The 16,545-nt window shown below is 40.1% G+C and overlaps 1 protein-coding gene across 2 annotated transcripts in view; it reads left to right on the forward strand.

Annotated features, from left to right (window-relative positions):
* LOC113405086 (ecto-NOX disulfide-thiol exchanger 1) overlaps positions 1-16,545 on the forward strand; it is a 487,391-nt gene that overhangs the window by 395,546 nt on the left and 75,300 nt on the right. For both annotated transcript variants that reach the window (XM_026654602.1, XM_026654624.1), the window contains one exon: positions 2,601-2,718. In XM_026654602.1, the coding sequence (XP_026510387.1) occupies positions 2,601-2,718 (118 nt within the window). The remainder of the gene's footprint in view (positions 1-2,600; positions 2,719-16,545) is intronic.

Genomic DNA, 16,545 nt, shown 5'->3' on the forward strand with positions numbered 1-16,545 from the left:
GATTCTCAACATTCTGTTCACTTCTTTTGACTGCTGCTGCACATTGCGCAGAGGTTTTTAGAGAATTATCCACAATGACTCCAAGATCTCTCTATTGTATGATAACAGCTAATTTAAATCCCACCATCTTGTATGTATAGCTGGGATATATTTTCCAATGTACATTATTATGAAATTATCAATATTGAATTTCATCTGCCATTTTGTTGCCCAGACACCCAGTTTTGTGAGATCCCTTTGCAGCTCTTCACAGTCTATTTTGGACTTAATTATCTTGAGTAATTTTATATCATCTGCAAATTTTGCCGCCTCACTGATTACCCCTTTTTCCAGATCATTTATGAAAATGTTGAACAGCACTGGTCCCAGTACAGACCCCTGGGGAACACCACTATTTACCTCTCTCCATTCTGAAAACTGACCATTTATTCCTACCCATTGTTTCCTATCTTTTAACCAGTTACTGATCCATGAGAGGACTTTCCCTCTTATCCCATAACTGCTTACTTTACTTAAGAGCCTTTGGTGAGGGACCTTGTCAAAGGCTTCCTGAAAGTCCAAGTATCCACTGGATCACCCTTGCGCACATGCTTGTTGACCTCCTCAAAGAATTCTAATAGATTGGTGAGGCATGACTTCCCTTTACAAAAGTCCTGTTGACTCTTCCCGAACAGATCATGTTCATCTATGTGCCTAGTAATTCTGTTCTTTCCTATAGTTACAACTAGTTTTCTTGGTACTGAAGTTAGGCTTACCGGCCTGTAATTGCCACTGGATCACCTCTGGAGCCCTTTTTTAAAAATGGTGTCACATTAGCTATCCTCCAGTCATCTGTTACAGAAGCAGATTTAAATGATCCCTTCTTAAACTAACTTTTCATGAGGGGACACATCATATTATTCATTTGCTGGCTTTTAAATTAATTTTAAAGTAAAATGCCTAAAAGTAGGACTTTCCAGAAATGTTAATTCACAAAACATCTTTGCTTATTTAAACGTTGTCGCTCTTTTTTTCTTTCTGAAGAAAGAAAACAATAAAAAATAACTTAAGAGGTTCTGAAATCTCTGGTTGAACCAATGTATATGGACAATTCCTATTTCTCAGTTGTAAAATATTATGCATATGTCAACAAATAGCTCTGTTGATTCAAATCATATTATTTGATTATTCCCTCCTTTGCTAATGTGCTTACATTTCCCTTGTCACCACCCCTCACTATCTGAGCTTTTCTGGCAACGCAAAGAAAAAAGTGACCTCTTTGAGGTTCCCGGAGAAGATTATTGTTCGGCTGCTAAAGACAGTTTTGAAATAGATGCTCCTGGGACATTTGCAATCTAAAATACACTAATCATTTGGTTTCTAAGAAGATACAGCATACTCTCTGGTAAAGAGTGTTTGTGGCTCTTTTCAATATGGAATTCCGAAGTGGTTTATGAATTTTTGTCTTAAATGCAATTAATTCATTCAATACTGGTTTTAATTTACCATTTTAGTCAATCCTCTGAATTTCAAACGATTCCCATGTAAAACACCCATTAATTAGCCTCTCTGCCTTCGCAGTGATTAACAGATACATATACCTTTATTATAGTGTATGACATTTACTGATGAACTCAAGGTGCAGCCCCAGGGAAACACCCTCCTTTTTTCCCCCTCCATCCCACCATAAGAGTTTGTTGTTAATTGCATGGGTAAATAGTTGGAACCTTCAGCACTATTTATTCCTTCCACATGACTTTTCCTTATTTCAAAGATTTCAAACCATCTCTTTGGGAATTGGGCTCTTTGTCGATAGAAAAATTAGCTGTCTGCAGACTGAAAAGCTCTACACTAATCACTGTGCAACATCCCTGTGTTACACCTGATAGTATTATTAGGACAAAATAGAATTCTCTCAGTCTTCTCTGTGCTGCAACCATTAAAAAGCCAGCCATTACACCAGTACTATCCTGTTTTATTTTTTGAGGACAAAGATGCTCTGGACTTTTATAAAGCCCACATGCTTGCTGATCATTTACTTACAATTAGTTACATACATACAGGCTCCCTGCCTGTCTGCCCTTGTGGGGGGTTTTCTGAGAAAGGGCTGTTAGCTCTGTCATTTGTTTCAAATCAAGATGCAGATGTTACCAAAAAAGATGTTTCTATGCTGAGAATTTAAAATGTGTGATAATTGGGTTTACCATGTGCAGGCATAGAAACCTAGGGCTTATGAGAGCTGGAGCTTTTTATTTTTTAGCCAACTTGATAGCACCTTTATACAGCCATTTTACATGCAGTATTAATTGTTGCCATTACTGAAATATACCTGCCTGGGTAGGACTGGTAATAATTTGACAAGGGGAACTCATCTTCTCTGTTGTTTTTTTCCCAATGGTATATTTGACATATTCAGTTATTTAAAATATTTTAACACAAAGAACTCCATTCCCTTCAATTTGAGCCCTTCTAACTCTTGAGTCTTGTGCTGATTCTGTACTAATATTCATGGGTTATTTATATGTATTTTTAAAATAAAAGAATATAAAATTTAAAATAGTTGTTTAGAAATAGAATCAGTTCATGGAAGTCAATACTGAAAGGATCATTTTGGGTTTTAGGAGCTCCGGAATGCTCACAGCGAACAGCTCATGGGGATCCGCCGTGAAGAGGAGATGGAAATGTCTGATGATGACAGCGGTGACAATCCCAGTAAAAAGCTGAGAGTAGATGAATCAGGTAAAGTTGAAACTCTTCACAATATCCTGTAAGATGTTGAACTGTTTGTTTCAAAACGTAGATGGATGATGTTACCTCCAGTGATAGAAAATAGTTATATAACATAGAACATCTACTTTTAATTTAATTATCCTTACATTTTGTCTTTGTATGACTCTCACTTGGATCTGGAGTGCTCTGTCACCTTCCAAGAAACATACTCGTCAGAATGCTCCAGTTCTTTCCATAGTTGCTTCCATTTTGGGTCTTTCAACAAGGTTTTTCTCATCTCCCAAAACTGTATTTCATTCCAGAATAGTAATAATGTCATATTTAAATAAAAGCAGCTGAAATTGTGTCTCATTCAATATTCTTTGAACCTCACCTTTTCTTTCTAGCAAATACATTTACACATACATTATCTGAGTTTTCCGTGGAATTAACTCTTAAAGACACACATTTCAAAGTGTGGCACTAGATATACATTAATTGACACTCTTGCCTATCATGAAAGGAAGAGCAAGTACACTTGATATATTTCAGCTATCCAGTATAAACAATTCAGGAGGTGGACACTGGGCTGACTCAGTGACTTATGAGTAACTGGTATGCACTATGGAAGGGAATACCTTGGTTTGAATCCTTCCCTTGGTTTCTTGACCTTCATGTCAGCAATGGGTTAGAGAGTTGTGAGGGGCTGACAAGGGTTGAGCCGCGTGTTACTCAGCATCGAAAAGGAAAGCCTTGCAGAAGATCTAGATGAAGCTCAATTGAGCCCTGCCAGACAGATGAGGTATATGGGCAAAGATGGGGCAAGTTATATGCACAAACTCAAGACATTAACAATGACATACATTTGACCTAAACATCTGCACACAGGTTCCAGATTCTATGACCTGACCCCATTTCTCCCACCATGGATGGTGTCCTATGTCTGTGCATGTGTACACGTATGTGTGCTTACAGATATGCAAGAGAAAAGTGTTTACCACACAGGTGCCAGTGGCTATGTGAGGTTAAAGATCTCCAGAAATAAAGACTGAAAAGTAGGATACCATTGTGGAAAGAAACTTTCACTATGAACAGGAAAAGGGCACTTCTCCTACAGGAAAAAATGGTCTTCAGAAAGATAGATAGAAATAATAAACGCTCCTTGGGGCAGCTTTAATTTCTGCTTAAGATAATTGTATGGGATTGAATTTTCCAGTATTCATTAGTAGAGTGATTGGAGCTGACACAGTGGCTCTATGGGCATAGGATTGCTGGCAATAACAGATTCATATGAACACATAATCATTTGCCTTGGCATGTCCAGTCTTATGGAGATAAATAATTATAATTAACAATAACAAAAAAAGGTGAGCAATGCCAACTCACTGGACTCAAGAAAAATAATTATGCTATGAACAGTCATACTTAATATTTCATTGTGTTTTAACAAATAAATGCTTAGGTTGAGGTGCAGTTCAGTAACCATGCATCATATTAACCAGTAGAAAATATGTGTTTTTTTTCCTGTAGTGAAAATATGTATTTTTCAGTAGGTTTGGTTTGTTTGTTTGTTTGTTTGTTTGTTTGTTTGTTTGTTTGTTTGTTTGTTTGTTTTTGGACAAAAATCAGAGATTTCTGTGATTTTTCCTTCCCCTGCTATTTTAGTTGATTTGAATTGGTCTCTTATTATTGTCTTGGATGGATAATTCACATTCATAATATCATTAACAGTTTTGCTAATACATCACATACAAAGTGCAAATTCAATAGTATAAATCAAATACAATGGTCATCCAAAGCCATCACTAGTGTAGCTCTCTTGACTTCAGCAGAGTTACACCAGGGTTGAATTTGTCCCAGTATGTAGTTGATCCAGCCTGTTCCCTATGAAGACTCACCCAATAACAAAACTAGATTTTACCATTTTCTTTTCCCAACATTAGACTTTCAAAAAAATGTTTTGATTCTCCTCTCACTTATGCTGGTGTCAACTAAGAGTAACTATTCAAAACCAACGAACTTAAACATAGACGTAGAATATCAGGGTTGGAAGGGACCTCAGGAGGTCATCTAGTCCAACCCCCTGCTCAAAGCAGGACCAATCCCCAATTACACTTACTCTAGTGTAAAACTTGTCTGAGAGGAGAATCGGACCCTGCTTGTTGACTGTTCACCTTTTTCTATTGGTCAGGATCCTCACCCTCCTTTACTGTCGATGCAGGGGTTTTTTTGTTTGTCTTTGTTTTTTGTTTTTTTTGCTTGAGTAAGTCATTCCTGACCCAACTTTTTTCTTCTCTTATCTATTTACATGGTCTATTCTACAGAGAGAATATTTTTTAAAAAAATCTTTATACTGTAAAGGAACACCTTTGTTCAGTAAGCAAACGTTGACATGTTCCTCACTGTTAAATCCTTGTCTATCTACAGAATAGTAAAAGTATATAATTTTCATAAAGGGTAGGACAGTTCAAGAATGACCAAAAGATGAATGATTCAATCTCTATTCAATTTAAGAGCACTGTATTCAAATAAACCTTTAAGAAAACTAATTACAGACTAGGGGTTCTAGTCAGCCCTTATATAAAAAAGCATGCCTCCCAGTGAATTCAGGTGCTGGAATTTTTTCCTAAATGTTCTCACTACTACAGTTACAATTTCAGCAATCCTCTGAAACCATTTCATCTGCTTAATCAAGTACTATCATTCTCCTTGTGCAAAAATAACTTGGCATCCACGAGCATTTAGATACTATGGTGAAGAGTGCCGCGTACGTCCCTAACATCTAGATTAGTTAGACTGAAAAAGCTATATTGGTGGGATCTTTACTGTCAATACTTAAGTCTATTGAGATGAAGAGGGGTGAATTCCAGCCCCATCATTTCCATTCATTATTTAACAGATGTTAAGAATAGGGTGGTGCAAGAGTCCTCATCTGTCAGGCGTAGTCTGAAGTCTGATCAAGTTTAAGTTTCTAAGTGGCACTATGCTAATGCCAGGCTCTTGGACACTGTGGATTTTGTGCACTGTGGAGCAGATGGTGAAACATCTGGCAGCGAGGTGTTTGCTTTGGGAACCAGGGTCAGGTCTTCAGGCCAGCCGTGAATTTGTTGCAGATTACAAATTGCACTAATCACTGCGTGTTTTGGTGGATTCAGGTTTGTTTCTTAAGGATATACAGTGCCGCTTAATAGCACCTCATTACAAAGGACATTGTTGCATTTTAGACTCAAATTTACTTCTTTTACCCACAAGACTATTGATTTTCTCACTGTTCATTTCCCTAATTTATTGATGTCAGAAATTCTGTATCTTAAAACCGTGGCCACACTGTGCATCAGTGGCAAAGCCAGGCTTATAACTCAGGACCTCCTGACTCCCAGCCATGTGCTCATTCCTCCAGATAGGGTGACCAGACAGCAAGTGTGAAAAATCGGGACGGGGGTGGGGGGTAATAGGAGCCTATATAAGAAAAAGACCCAAAAATCGGGACTGTCCCTATAAAATCGGGACATCTGGTCACCCTACCTCCAGACCATGCTGAAATGCAGAGTCACAGCATTCTGAGTAAACACAACCTAACTCATAGCAATGTTGTACAGCGACATCACATTTTCAGGGCTTGAGGCATTAAGACCCTACTCACATGAGCGCGAGGTGTACAGGTTACATCCCCTATAGCTCCAGGGACAGGGCAAACTGCAGTACTGTTGTACACCAGCAGAGAGGAGTTTTTAAACTGCTGCTGAGGCTCCATCAGAAACTTGCCACTGGAGCCTACCCAGGAGATGTGTTGAACTAGCACAGATAGCTTGGCTTTGTCTCATTCCTAGCCAGCTATGCCCACTCTGTGGGGCTGCCTGATGTCTTCAGGCTCCATGGCAGAGTTAAGAGTCTTGGTCACCTTGTTGTATTCCCCATCCCTCTCAGATTGGACCCACAACCTGGGACTGATGGTGAACTCCAAGAGACACCACCCAGTGAATCTGACCCACAGTTTGCAGACATTTCTTTAGAGCCCTGTTTTCCACAAGTCAGGCTTTAGATGTAACCACTGCCTTATTTGCATTGTGGATTTTGGAGCTTGAAGGGAAAATAGAAGTGTGCTGAGGTAAAACTGAGAGATTGCTAAAAAACTGGCAACTGACTTCATTAATACAGTTGAAAGTCAAGGTGCAGTTATTGAAGCATAAGTTCAGAAAAATGGTACCCTGCACAGGAGGCTAGAGAATAGAGGGAAATTTTTAGAACAATTAGAGTTTATGGATGGTTGGTCTCCTGCCTGCTGGCATTGGGAGCAGGGACTCAAAAGTAAAAGGCTCAGAAGTAATTTTAAGAATTATTGAAGTGAAGCTGCATCCTGCAGAGATAACAAAAAAGTTTGCTGTATCCCTAGGAGATATCAATAATTTCCCTTTAAGGGAAACAGGTGCTATGCTGTTCCTAAGACAACGGTTCCTGATGATGTGCTATTAATTCTACTGAATGCAACTCCAATGAGGGAGAGAGTTTAGTAGGCAGCCATAAGATCAAAAAGACACTTAGCTGCAAAAGGTCACTGGATGGATGGTCCTGTGTAGGGTGACCAGGTGTCCGGTTTTCTACCGGAACGCCCGGTTGAAAAGAGACCCTGGCGGCTCCGGTCAGCACCACCAATTGGACTGTTAAACGTCTGGTTGGCAGTGCTGCGGCGCTAAGGCAGGCTAGTCCCTACCTGTCCTGGGGCACCGCACTGTGCCCTCGAAGTGGCCAGCAGGTCCGGCTCCTAGGTGGGGGGCCATGGGGCTCTGCGCATTGCCCCCACCCCGAGCACTGGCTCTGCACTCCCATTGGCCAGTTCCCAGCCAATGGGAGCTGGGGGCGGTGCCTGCGGGTGAGAGCAGCATGCATGGAGTCTCCTGCCCCCACTCCCCACCTATTAGCACCAGACCTGCTGGCCACTTCCAGCACACGCACAATGCAGTGTCAGGACAGGCAGGCAGCCTGCCTTAGCCTCCCCTGCTGCGCCATTGACTGGGAGCTGCACGAGGTAAGCCCGTGGCCCAACCCCCTGCCCCAGCCCTCAGCCCTCCCAAACCTGGGAGCCCCCTCCTGAACCCCAAAGCCATCATCCCTGGCCCCACCCCAGAGCCAACACCCCCAGCCCAGAGCCCTCACGCCCCCCCCACCTCAACCCCCTTCCCCAGCCCTGACCCCCCCCTCAAACCTGGAGCCACCTCCCGCACCCCAAACCCCTCATCCGCTCCCGCACACTAAGCCCCTGCCCCAGCCCGGTGGGGTAGAGCAAGTCACCAAGGGAGGGGGAATGTAGTGAGCAGAGGCGGGGCCTCAGGGAAGGGGTGGGGTTAGGGTGTTCAGTTTTGTGCAATTAGAAAGTTGGCAACTGTAGTCCTGTGGTTAAGACCTGTACTCAGAAAATCTGGGTGATATTCCAGCTCGGCCACAAAATACCTGTGTGACCTTGGACAAATCACTTTTCTCTCTGTGACTCAGTGCCCCATCTGTAAAATGGGGATAATAGTGCTTCCTTTTGTCTACCTGTTGTCTGTCTTGCCATTTAGATTGTAAACTGTTTGATGTAAGGACTGTCTCTGACTATATATATGTACAGTAGGGACCTTGGGCCTCTAGGAACTACTGCAATAAAAGTAATAAAAAGTTGTCTCTCCCTTGTGTATGCATGACATATACTTGTACATGTAGGACAGGCAGTTTCATGCACAACAGCAAATTAAGCCACTGTAAATTGTGTATGTAATTATGTGGTTGGGGTACATCGTTTATGCACATAATGTAGATACAACTTTCCAAAGTCAGTGCAGTTTGGGCCTTTAGGATGGGATTTTCAAAAACACCTATGTGACTTAGTCAGTGTTTGGAAATCACACCCTATGCAAATAATACTACACACAGGCTTCTCCATAAATCTCACAAATTGCAGGCCTGATCACCACTTGGATGAGAAATCTTCAAGGAAAGCCCCCAAAAATGCAGAAGTGACCTGGCTGATGTTGATTCATCGTGCCACAATCTTCTTGCCATGATTCAATCTTCTCTTGCCATTTCTCAGGCCTTGTCTGTATCCACAGTTGCACAAGTTTAACAAAAAGCATATAGTCTAATCAAAACAGCTTTCTCTTGAGGGGAAAAAGTCTGGACACAATTTCCACTAGAGACTTTGTGCTCCAGGGTACCATCAGAGAGGATCACCAGAGAGCAAGACAAGATATTCACTACCTCCACCAGGTAATAAGTCTGTACATGTATTCTTCCCAGCATACCAGTTGGGAGCTGAGCTCAGGCAGGCCAAAACCTGGGCTTTCTAACAGGATTTTGTACACTGATATATATTGCATTTTTCCACAGCATTTACAAAAACAAGCCCTGACTCAGGAAGGTCTCTAAGCACACATCTAACTTCAAGCATGTGAGAAGTCCCATTAACTTCAACAGAACTGTTCCCATGCTTAGAGTTAGGCCTGCCTATGTATCTTGCTGAATCAGGGCCAGAGGATACTGCCAAACTTGCCTGGTTGGTTTTTTTATAAAACATAACAAATGTCCCGTTTCATGTATCAGGTATGCTCCTCTGCAACATTAACATATCCTCAGCCCAGGAAAAGAGCCACGTTCTGCTATAGTACAACACATCAGTGAAGGGGTTAAAAGCGATACTTTTGTTTTTAAAAGTAAATTTAACTTTCAAAAATATTTACCTAATAAGGATTTGGAGAAAATGACCAGTTAACTGAAATCTGCAGTGTAAAGTCTGTGGTGCTTTGATGCCTTTCGACTGCCAGAAATGCTATTATCTAGATTACATTTTATTATGTTTTCTGGGTATTTCATACTGATAAGGTTTGATGCAGGATCATTACATATGAGAATAGATTTAATCCTGTTTTTTAGGAAGCTTTAAGAACACTGAGGGATTATTTATGTAATAAGATGCAAAGTTGCTATGGAAAATGCTATAGCAACCTAACATCTTCGCAAAACCAAGCAGCCACTTATGACAGCAATCTAAATTTACATTTATTTTAGTGTCATTTTATTGACAACCTTAGCGTCTAATTTTGACAGCATGTTAAAATAAGTTTTGAGATTGTGCTGGAGCAAAATTAACAGCACATTGCTGGAATGAAAAGAGTTCATATAATTTCCTGAGCCAATATTAGAATATTTCACTTTTTGCAAAATTGTATTCAAAAATAGTAGAAAAGAGATATTTGTGGGTGTCCCAAATAAACTAAAATCATTTATGTCTTTTCATGCATTCTCTTTTAAGGTTTTTCTGTTAATTTATTAGTAAAGCTATACTTGGTGCAAGTTAAAAGTAACAAGAGAATATTTTTACAAGAGTAAATGTCAAATTAAAATGTTTTTATTTGCTTTATATCTTCATGAAAATATTTTCTAAAAAGAAATGGTTTTGTTCTCAGAATTTATTTCAAATGCTATACCTTTTACTGCAACTTTCACAGCTCAGGATACAAGCCATAATTTTTCATTCGGTTTAATATAGCAGGGCAACACATCTGAATATATAGAGTTAGTCTGGTACTGAAATGCTCTATTTAAACAACAGGAGCTCACCTTCTGAAAACACAAAATAAGAAGTAGATGTAGCTTTGTTGGAGGTGGAAAGAGACAGAATGAGCCGTGTCCTGCTCTCATTGCAGTTAATAACAAAACTCCCATTCTCTTCAATGGGAGCAGAAGCAGGCTGTGTGTATTGATTTTTTTCCCATACCCCTCCATTAAGAATCTTGAAGGGCAACCGTAATGTTGTTGAAGTGGGATGTTGGCAGCAAAATCAATAAAAGACAGTAGTGGAACATATGCTGTTTTCAGCTTCCTCCCAACCTGATATAGCCTTTATTAGCATCATTTTCCCAATTACACTCCACCCTCTGTGGAAAATGATCTTTGTTAGACCACTTTGTCCAATATAAAGCTTTTGTGCCTCGGCTCCTAACTGCATTTACACTTTACTAGAATAAGACCTATTTCTAACACTGAAAATGTTGGGCTTTGGCCATGAATTGCATATGCCACAAATCACAGGCATCTTTGGTGTCTTCAGGAGTAGCTCCATTTGACTTTCAGTTTTCTAGTTATTGTGTTACTATTTTGTTAAAGATCCTTTTAATTTTTTTAATTTAAACTAAGCTCTAGGACTTTGGTTTTCTTCTTTATTATTCTGCACTGCATGCTTTATTGAGCTTGGGAATCCTTTCTAACTCAAGATCTGCAGCTGTCAGAGATCCTTACAAATACTTCTCAAGGTGGAGATTTGGAAGCCAGCTGACAGAAGTTCAAATCTGCAATATATACAGCTCTCACCCATGAAACCCCTGGTAATCTGTAGCATAGCACAGAAAGTAAATGGAATTGTTTTCAGCCTTAATGCACAGATTTTAAACTCATAGCTACAGACCGGGAAAGGGCACTGTTGGATCATGAGACATGCAAGGCTGACTGAGATGTCCAAAGTGTATAAAGGCTTATCTCTTCAAAGACTGCAGATTCCACCTCCCCATACAATCATCTGGCTTGCAGTTTGAGAAATGCTAGAATTCCAAGAGTTAAAAATCTAGCAAGCATGGCTAGCATTCAGAACTGGGTAACATTTGAAATTCCCAAAGCTACCAAGACTTAGTGATGTTGTTTGTTTTGATGAATGAACTTCAGATATTTTGGATTCTGAGGTGTTTCAAGATTACCTGTTCTTTGGTGTTGGCTTGAAGACTATCCAAAGGAAAATCCATGTCTACTAAAGTCTCACGTACATTTCAAATCATATCTGGAAACTATACATTGAAGTATTTGGTTTTTAAAGCCAAATAGCAAAGGGGTAAAATGCTGCTTCAAGTTGAGTGACTGTTTTTTAAATTACAGTTGCATAGTGAAGAGGAGGAGGAGAAAGACTGTGTTGGAAGTCAAATCACAACTTCAGGAACTGGACATACTGTTTTATTCTTCTGCCCCACTAGTTTTTACATATGGTTCAAAGAACTCTATTCCTATGGTATTTTTCTTATTCCTAAAGAGATTAAGATTTTCCTCTGTTAAAAGAAAGGTATTGTTGGAAGCTTTGACAACACACATTCTGGAGGTTCAGATTAGGGCTTTGAACCACTGTAAAATTCTTCCTTTTTCATGGAAGAATAGCTGATTATTTTTTAATTTATTTATTTAGAGTTCCATAAGTTAGGTGTATTGCAATTTTTAAGTCATATAAGCGGGCGGCGGTTTCTAACATGTTTTTGCAGTGACTTGTATACCCTTCTGTGATTTTTGAATTGCTTTTAGAGTTGCCAAGTGTCCATCTTAAACAATGGCGTGGGAAGATCTCCATGTTTGCAGGTCTCTGTCAGTTGCTACTTCAGCTTAGCTGTTTCTGAATTGGCCTTTTTCTATGTTCCATATATGGCTGCTTTGGCCTCTTGGATTTTTCTGAGCTCCAGAGAGGTGAACTTCTTAATAGATGAGGGGGAGTGTGGTAAATGGTGTTAAATGCTCTATCCTGTTATATTATCCGCCAGTCATTGTTCTCATCACATTTTATTCAGTGGTTTCAAGATACTATATGCTGTGTTAATGCTTGATCCTGCTGGTTTCTGAGCATTGCTGAAAGAAGCATGGAGGACCAAAGAGCTAGCACTCAGCTTTTGCTCAACATCTGTATGACCAGTGATGCTTCTGCAATGTGGAGAGATGTGCATGGTGCTCAGCAGAGTCAGCAAATCTCTGTACCCACGCTGAACAGAGAGTGAGGAAGAGAGAAAGAGGGCATGCTGGGGTGGAGGTGGATGTAGTAAGGGTAAAGGCATGTAAGTGTAATCCAGGAATACAAGTTATGTGCATGGTGAACATTGTTAGGAGTTTCAGTTATTCCAACTGCCTGCCAGGAGTGGTTCACTCAAGTGCACTGAGGGGCTGCACTTAAGGAAAAAAACTGAGAGTGGGAAAGCCAGGAGGGCCAGACAGCTGACTGGAGAGTTTCAGAACATTCCTCTGAAATGGTCTGTCTTGTAGCCAGCTTCTCCGTGTTAGTGATTATAATGAGTACAATAGTTTTGCTGAGTCATCAACCTGCAGCCCCCACTCTCTTCTCTTAGTTCATCTTGTTGGATCAGTTGTAACTAAGCACCATATTCAACAAACCTACTAGTGGCTCACAACTCGCTGCTCTCTCACAACTCTCAGAACTACAGGACTGAGTTCTTGGGAGGGACTATTCAGTATTTTGTATTGTCTTTTTGGGCTTGGGAGGATAATGGTAGGCTTTATGTACTGGAATTTCTTGGATCTCTGTATTAATATATGGAGTTCAGTACAATATTTTTTCCTCTTTTTGGATCTAGTGAATTTAGAAGGGCCCAATTTTCATACCTGAATGCGTATATTTCAGCATCAAAATCTGGATTTGCATGTTGTACTATTTTAAGTAAATTGGTTAATAAAACTAAACACGGGAGAGGTTAAATATCATGCAGGTGAGAAGTAGAAGGCACTTGACTGCAGTTCCTGAACTTTCCCTGACTTCGGTGTATTGAAGGGAGTACCGGTGAGAGTATGTGGAATGAGAAGACTACAATGAGTATGTGCAGAAAGGCTGAGAAGATCTGGGTTTCCAGCAGCAGCCAAGCAGGAAAACTTGTAGAAGTCTTGTTCTGATGTTAACTCTTCTTGGCTTCTCACTTTTTGAAAGGCTCGCTAAGGTCTCCATTCCCTGTAAGGGTCTCCAGTCTCTCTGGGGCTCCACTCTCTACAAGTTTGTAGCCACTTTTTATTTCTCAATAGTTTGCAAAATATGACTTTTCAGATACCCTTAAACTTCGAAGGGGAGTGGTTGTCTTTGTTTGTAGGCTCTCAAAGAGCAGAAAACGGGAATGGAATTGAGTGCCGGAGTGTGTGGGGCAAGGGGAAGGGCTTTGCTTGCAGCTGCAAGCTTTTCCCTGGACAGCTTCCCTGGAATGACTTTTTCAATTTACCAACAAAAACTCTAGAACTACTTTGTGAGCATGACAATCATCCCTGGGCTGAACAATTCAAGCAACTGAAAGATGCATTTGAGCAACTGTTCAAAATATTTCAAAGGGACAAAAAATATTCTGTTTTTTTGTAGACCAATTTTCACCTGAACCCAAACTAGAATGGACAAATTTCAATTTCATTAATTGACTTAAATACCACTCCAGTCAAATTCAAGGTAATGAAGTAAGCTTGGTGAATGAATATAAATGCCTGCTATTTGAGACATACCAGAATTTTGCAAGAAGGCTGTTTGTGCTCGCCTTTATGTGAACAGACCTTTTCTACTATGAATCAGTAAAACACACCAATCACCCAATAGACTCAAACCAAACCTGCATTCTCTAATGCATATGGCCAGATAAAGATGGATATCGTGAAGTTGATTTCAGAGCAGCAATGACAGTCTTCCTGTATTTACTCCTTCTCCTGCAGCTCCCAAGCCACATGTTGTCTTTCAACAGATCTGAACTTGCCCCCAGTTCATGTCCAAGGAATAGGATCTGGTTCTTTTTATTTTGTAAAACAAAGTGTACATAAGGATATTTCTTTAACTCCGATTAAAATTAGGAGCAGTATTTAAGCTCCTGAGAAGTTTCCAATGGCAGCCCTTACTACTGCAGAATGTTTGAACATACCAGATTATATTGTTGGTATGTCTTACCAATTATTACCCCTCTACATTTATTTAAGATATAGCTATATATTTTGAGATGGGGCAAGAGATCTCAAGGGCTGTACAATGCTCACTAGTGTGGTCAGGAATGCTTGTTTTACATCTGTTTCAAGAGGCAGCACCTCCGATGACAAAGTACCACTAACACCATATAGGCACATTGGTTCAATACTAACTCAGGAAAGAGTGTGGTCTACTGAGTCACCAGTGCCACTGAACAGATTCCAGTAACACAAGCTTGTCTTACAGTGAATTCACTTCTTCCTTTCTCAGACCAAAGAGCTTCCTATTCATTTTCAGTATTAGAGGAATACAGTAATTTTTTTCAAAACATTGAATATAGGCAGAAGTCTGCTTCATCACTGGCATCTTTAATTCAAGCAAGGTCATCTCATAAACTTGTCTAAATAGCTCTATTTCTCAATTAGAAAAGAGGCAGAACTGTTTAAGGGTATTTAGTGTTTGATTAATAGCACTTCACTGGTGCTTTAAGCACTTGCAGAGGTTTTTCAAGCAGCTACTTTTAAGAATAAAACATTACCATCTGAAAAGTTAACCTTATCAGAAACTGAAAACAAATCATTCCAAGCAGCGGGGCGGGGGGGACTCTTTTTCACTATTTTTTTCAGAAATGATATAAGTTACAGGGTATAAGGGCTCCAAAGAGATGTGGCAAGTAGTTTAGGCCCCAAATTTGACTTAGTTTTAAATTGTTATGATCAGATGGTGAGTGCCCTCCAAATTCTAAAGGTACGTTTTAAAAATTCAATGTAATATTGCTGCAAAACAACAAGACAATCATTATTTATGGGATATGGGGGAATGGGAAGAATCTTCACTGAAAAGGATACAGCTGAGGGGAGAAGAAAGAAACACCTGGAAATATGGGGAGTTGGGATTTACAAATGAACAAAGGGATAGGACCAGTGGATCAAGAGCTGAAGGAGGCAGGCAGGGAGGAACAGAGAAGGGGCAATAGAGTGGAGAAGAAAAGGAGGGGCAGAAAGCAAAGGCCAAATGATGAAACAGTGTGGGAGGAGGAAGGAGAAAGTGAATAGGAAAAAGGGGAGAAAAGTAAGAGGGTCAAAATTAGAAAAGGAGATGACAATGGGGGGAAAAAAAGATGCAAGGGGGAAGGGAAGGAGAGAGTAGACATGTTGCTTAGTGTCCCTGATAAAACTCCTCTATCCTAAAACATTTTGAAGAGTGAAATAACACAGGACAGCAAAGAGTACAGATAGTCTAAATTACAAAGAAACAGTGGTTCAAAGAGATTGTATGAATAAATTAAAGCATTCAGTTATCAGTGCATTAACACAAGGAGAGAAAAGCTTAGAGGCAACAATACAATCAATATGTTCTAGGTGTCAGGAAAGGACAGAGATGGTTAGAAGCAATGAGAAGAGCAGTTCTGAACTGATGGATCCTAAAAAAAAGAATAAGAGCTTATGGAGTTGTTTGAGGATAGGGTGATGTGGTCACACTTCTTTATAAGGGTTGTCAAGGCTGTATCCCCACTTTGAACTTTAGGGTACAACTGTGGGGGCCTGCATGAAGACTTCTAAGCTTAACTACCAGCTTAGATCTGGTCCGCTGCCACCATTCCAAAAATTAATTCCCTTCCCTGGGAAGCTTTGAGAAACCTTTCACCAATTCCCTGGTGAATACAGATCCAAACCCCTTGGATCTTAAAACAAGGAGAAATTGAACCTTCCCCCCTCCTTCCTTTCACCAACTCCTGGTGAATACAGATCCAACTCCCTTGGATCTAAAAACAAGGAAAAAACAATCAGGTTCTTAAAAAGAAGGCTTTTAATTAAAGAAAAAGGTAAAAATCATCTCTGTAAAATCAGTATGGAAAATAACTTTACAGGGTAATCAAACTTAAAGAGCTCAGATGACCCCCCTCTAGTCTCAGGTTCAAAGTACAGCAAAACAAAGATAAACACTCTAGTAAAAGGTACATTTACAAGTTGAGAAAACAAAGTAAAACTAAGACGCCTTGCCTGGCTTTTTACTTACAAGTTTGAAATATGAGAGACTTGTTTAGAAAGATGGGGAGAACCTGGATTGATGTCTGGTCCCTCTCCGTCCCAAGAGCGAACAACCCCTAAACAAAGAGCACAAACAAAAGCCTTCCCCCC

This window comes from Terrapene carolina, unplaced genomic scaffold (genome assembly GCF_002925995.2).
Source record: "Terrapene carolina triunguis isolate 2854851 unplaced genomic scaffold, T_m_triunguis-2.0 Scaffold18, whole genome shotgun sequence".
Lineage (NCBI taxonomy): Eukaryota > Metazoa > Chordata > Testudines > Emydidae > Terrapene > Terrapene triunguis.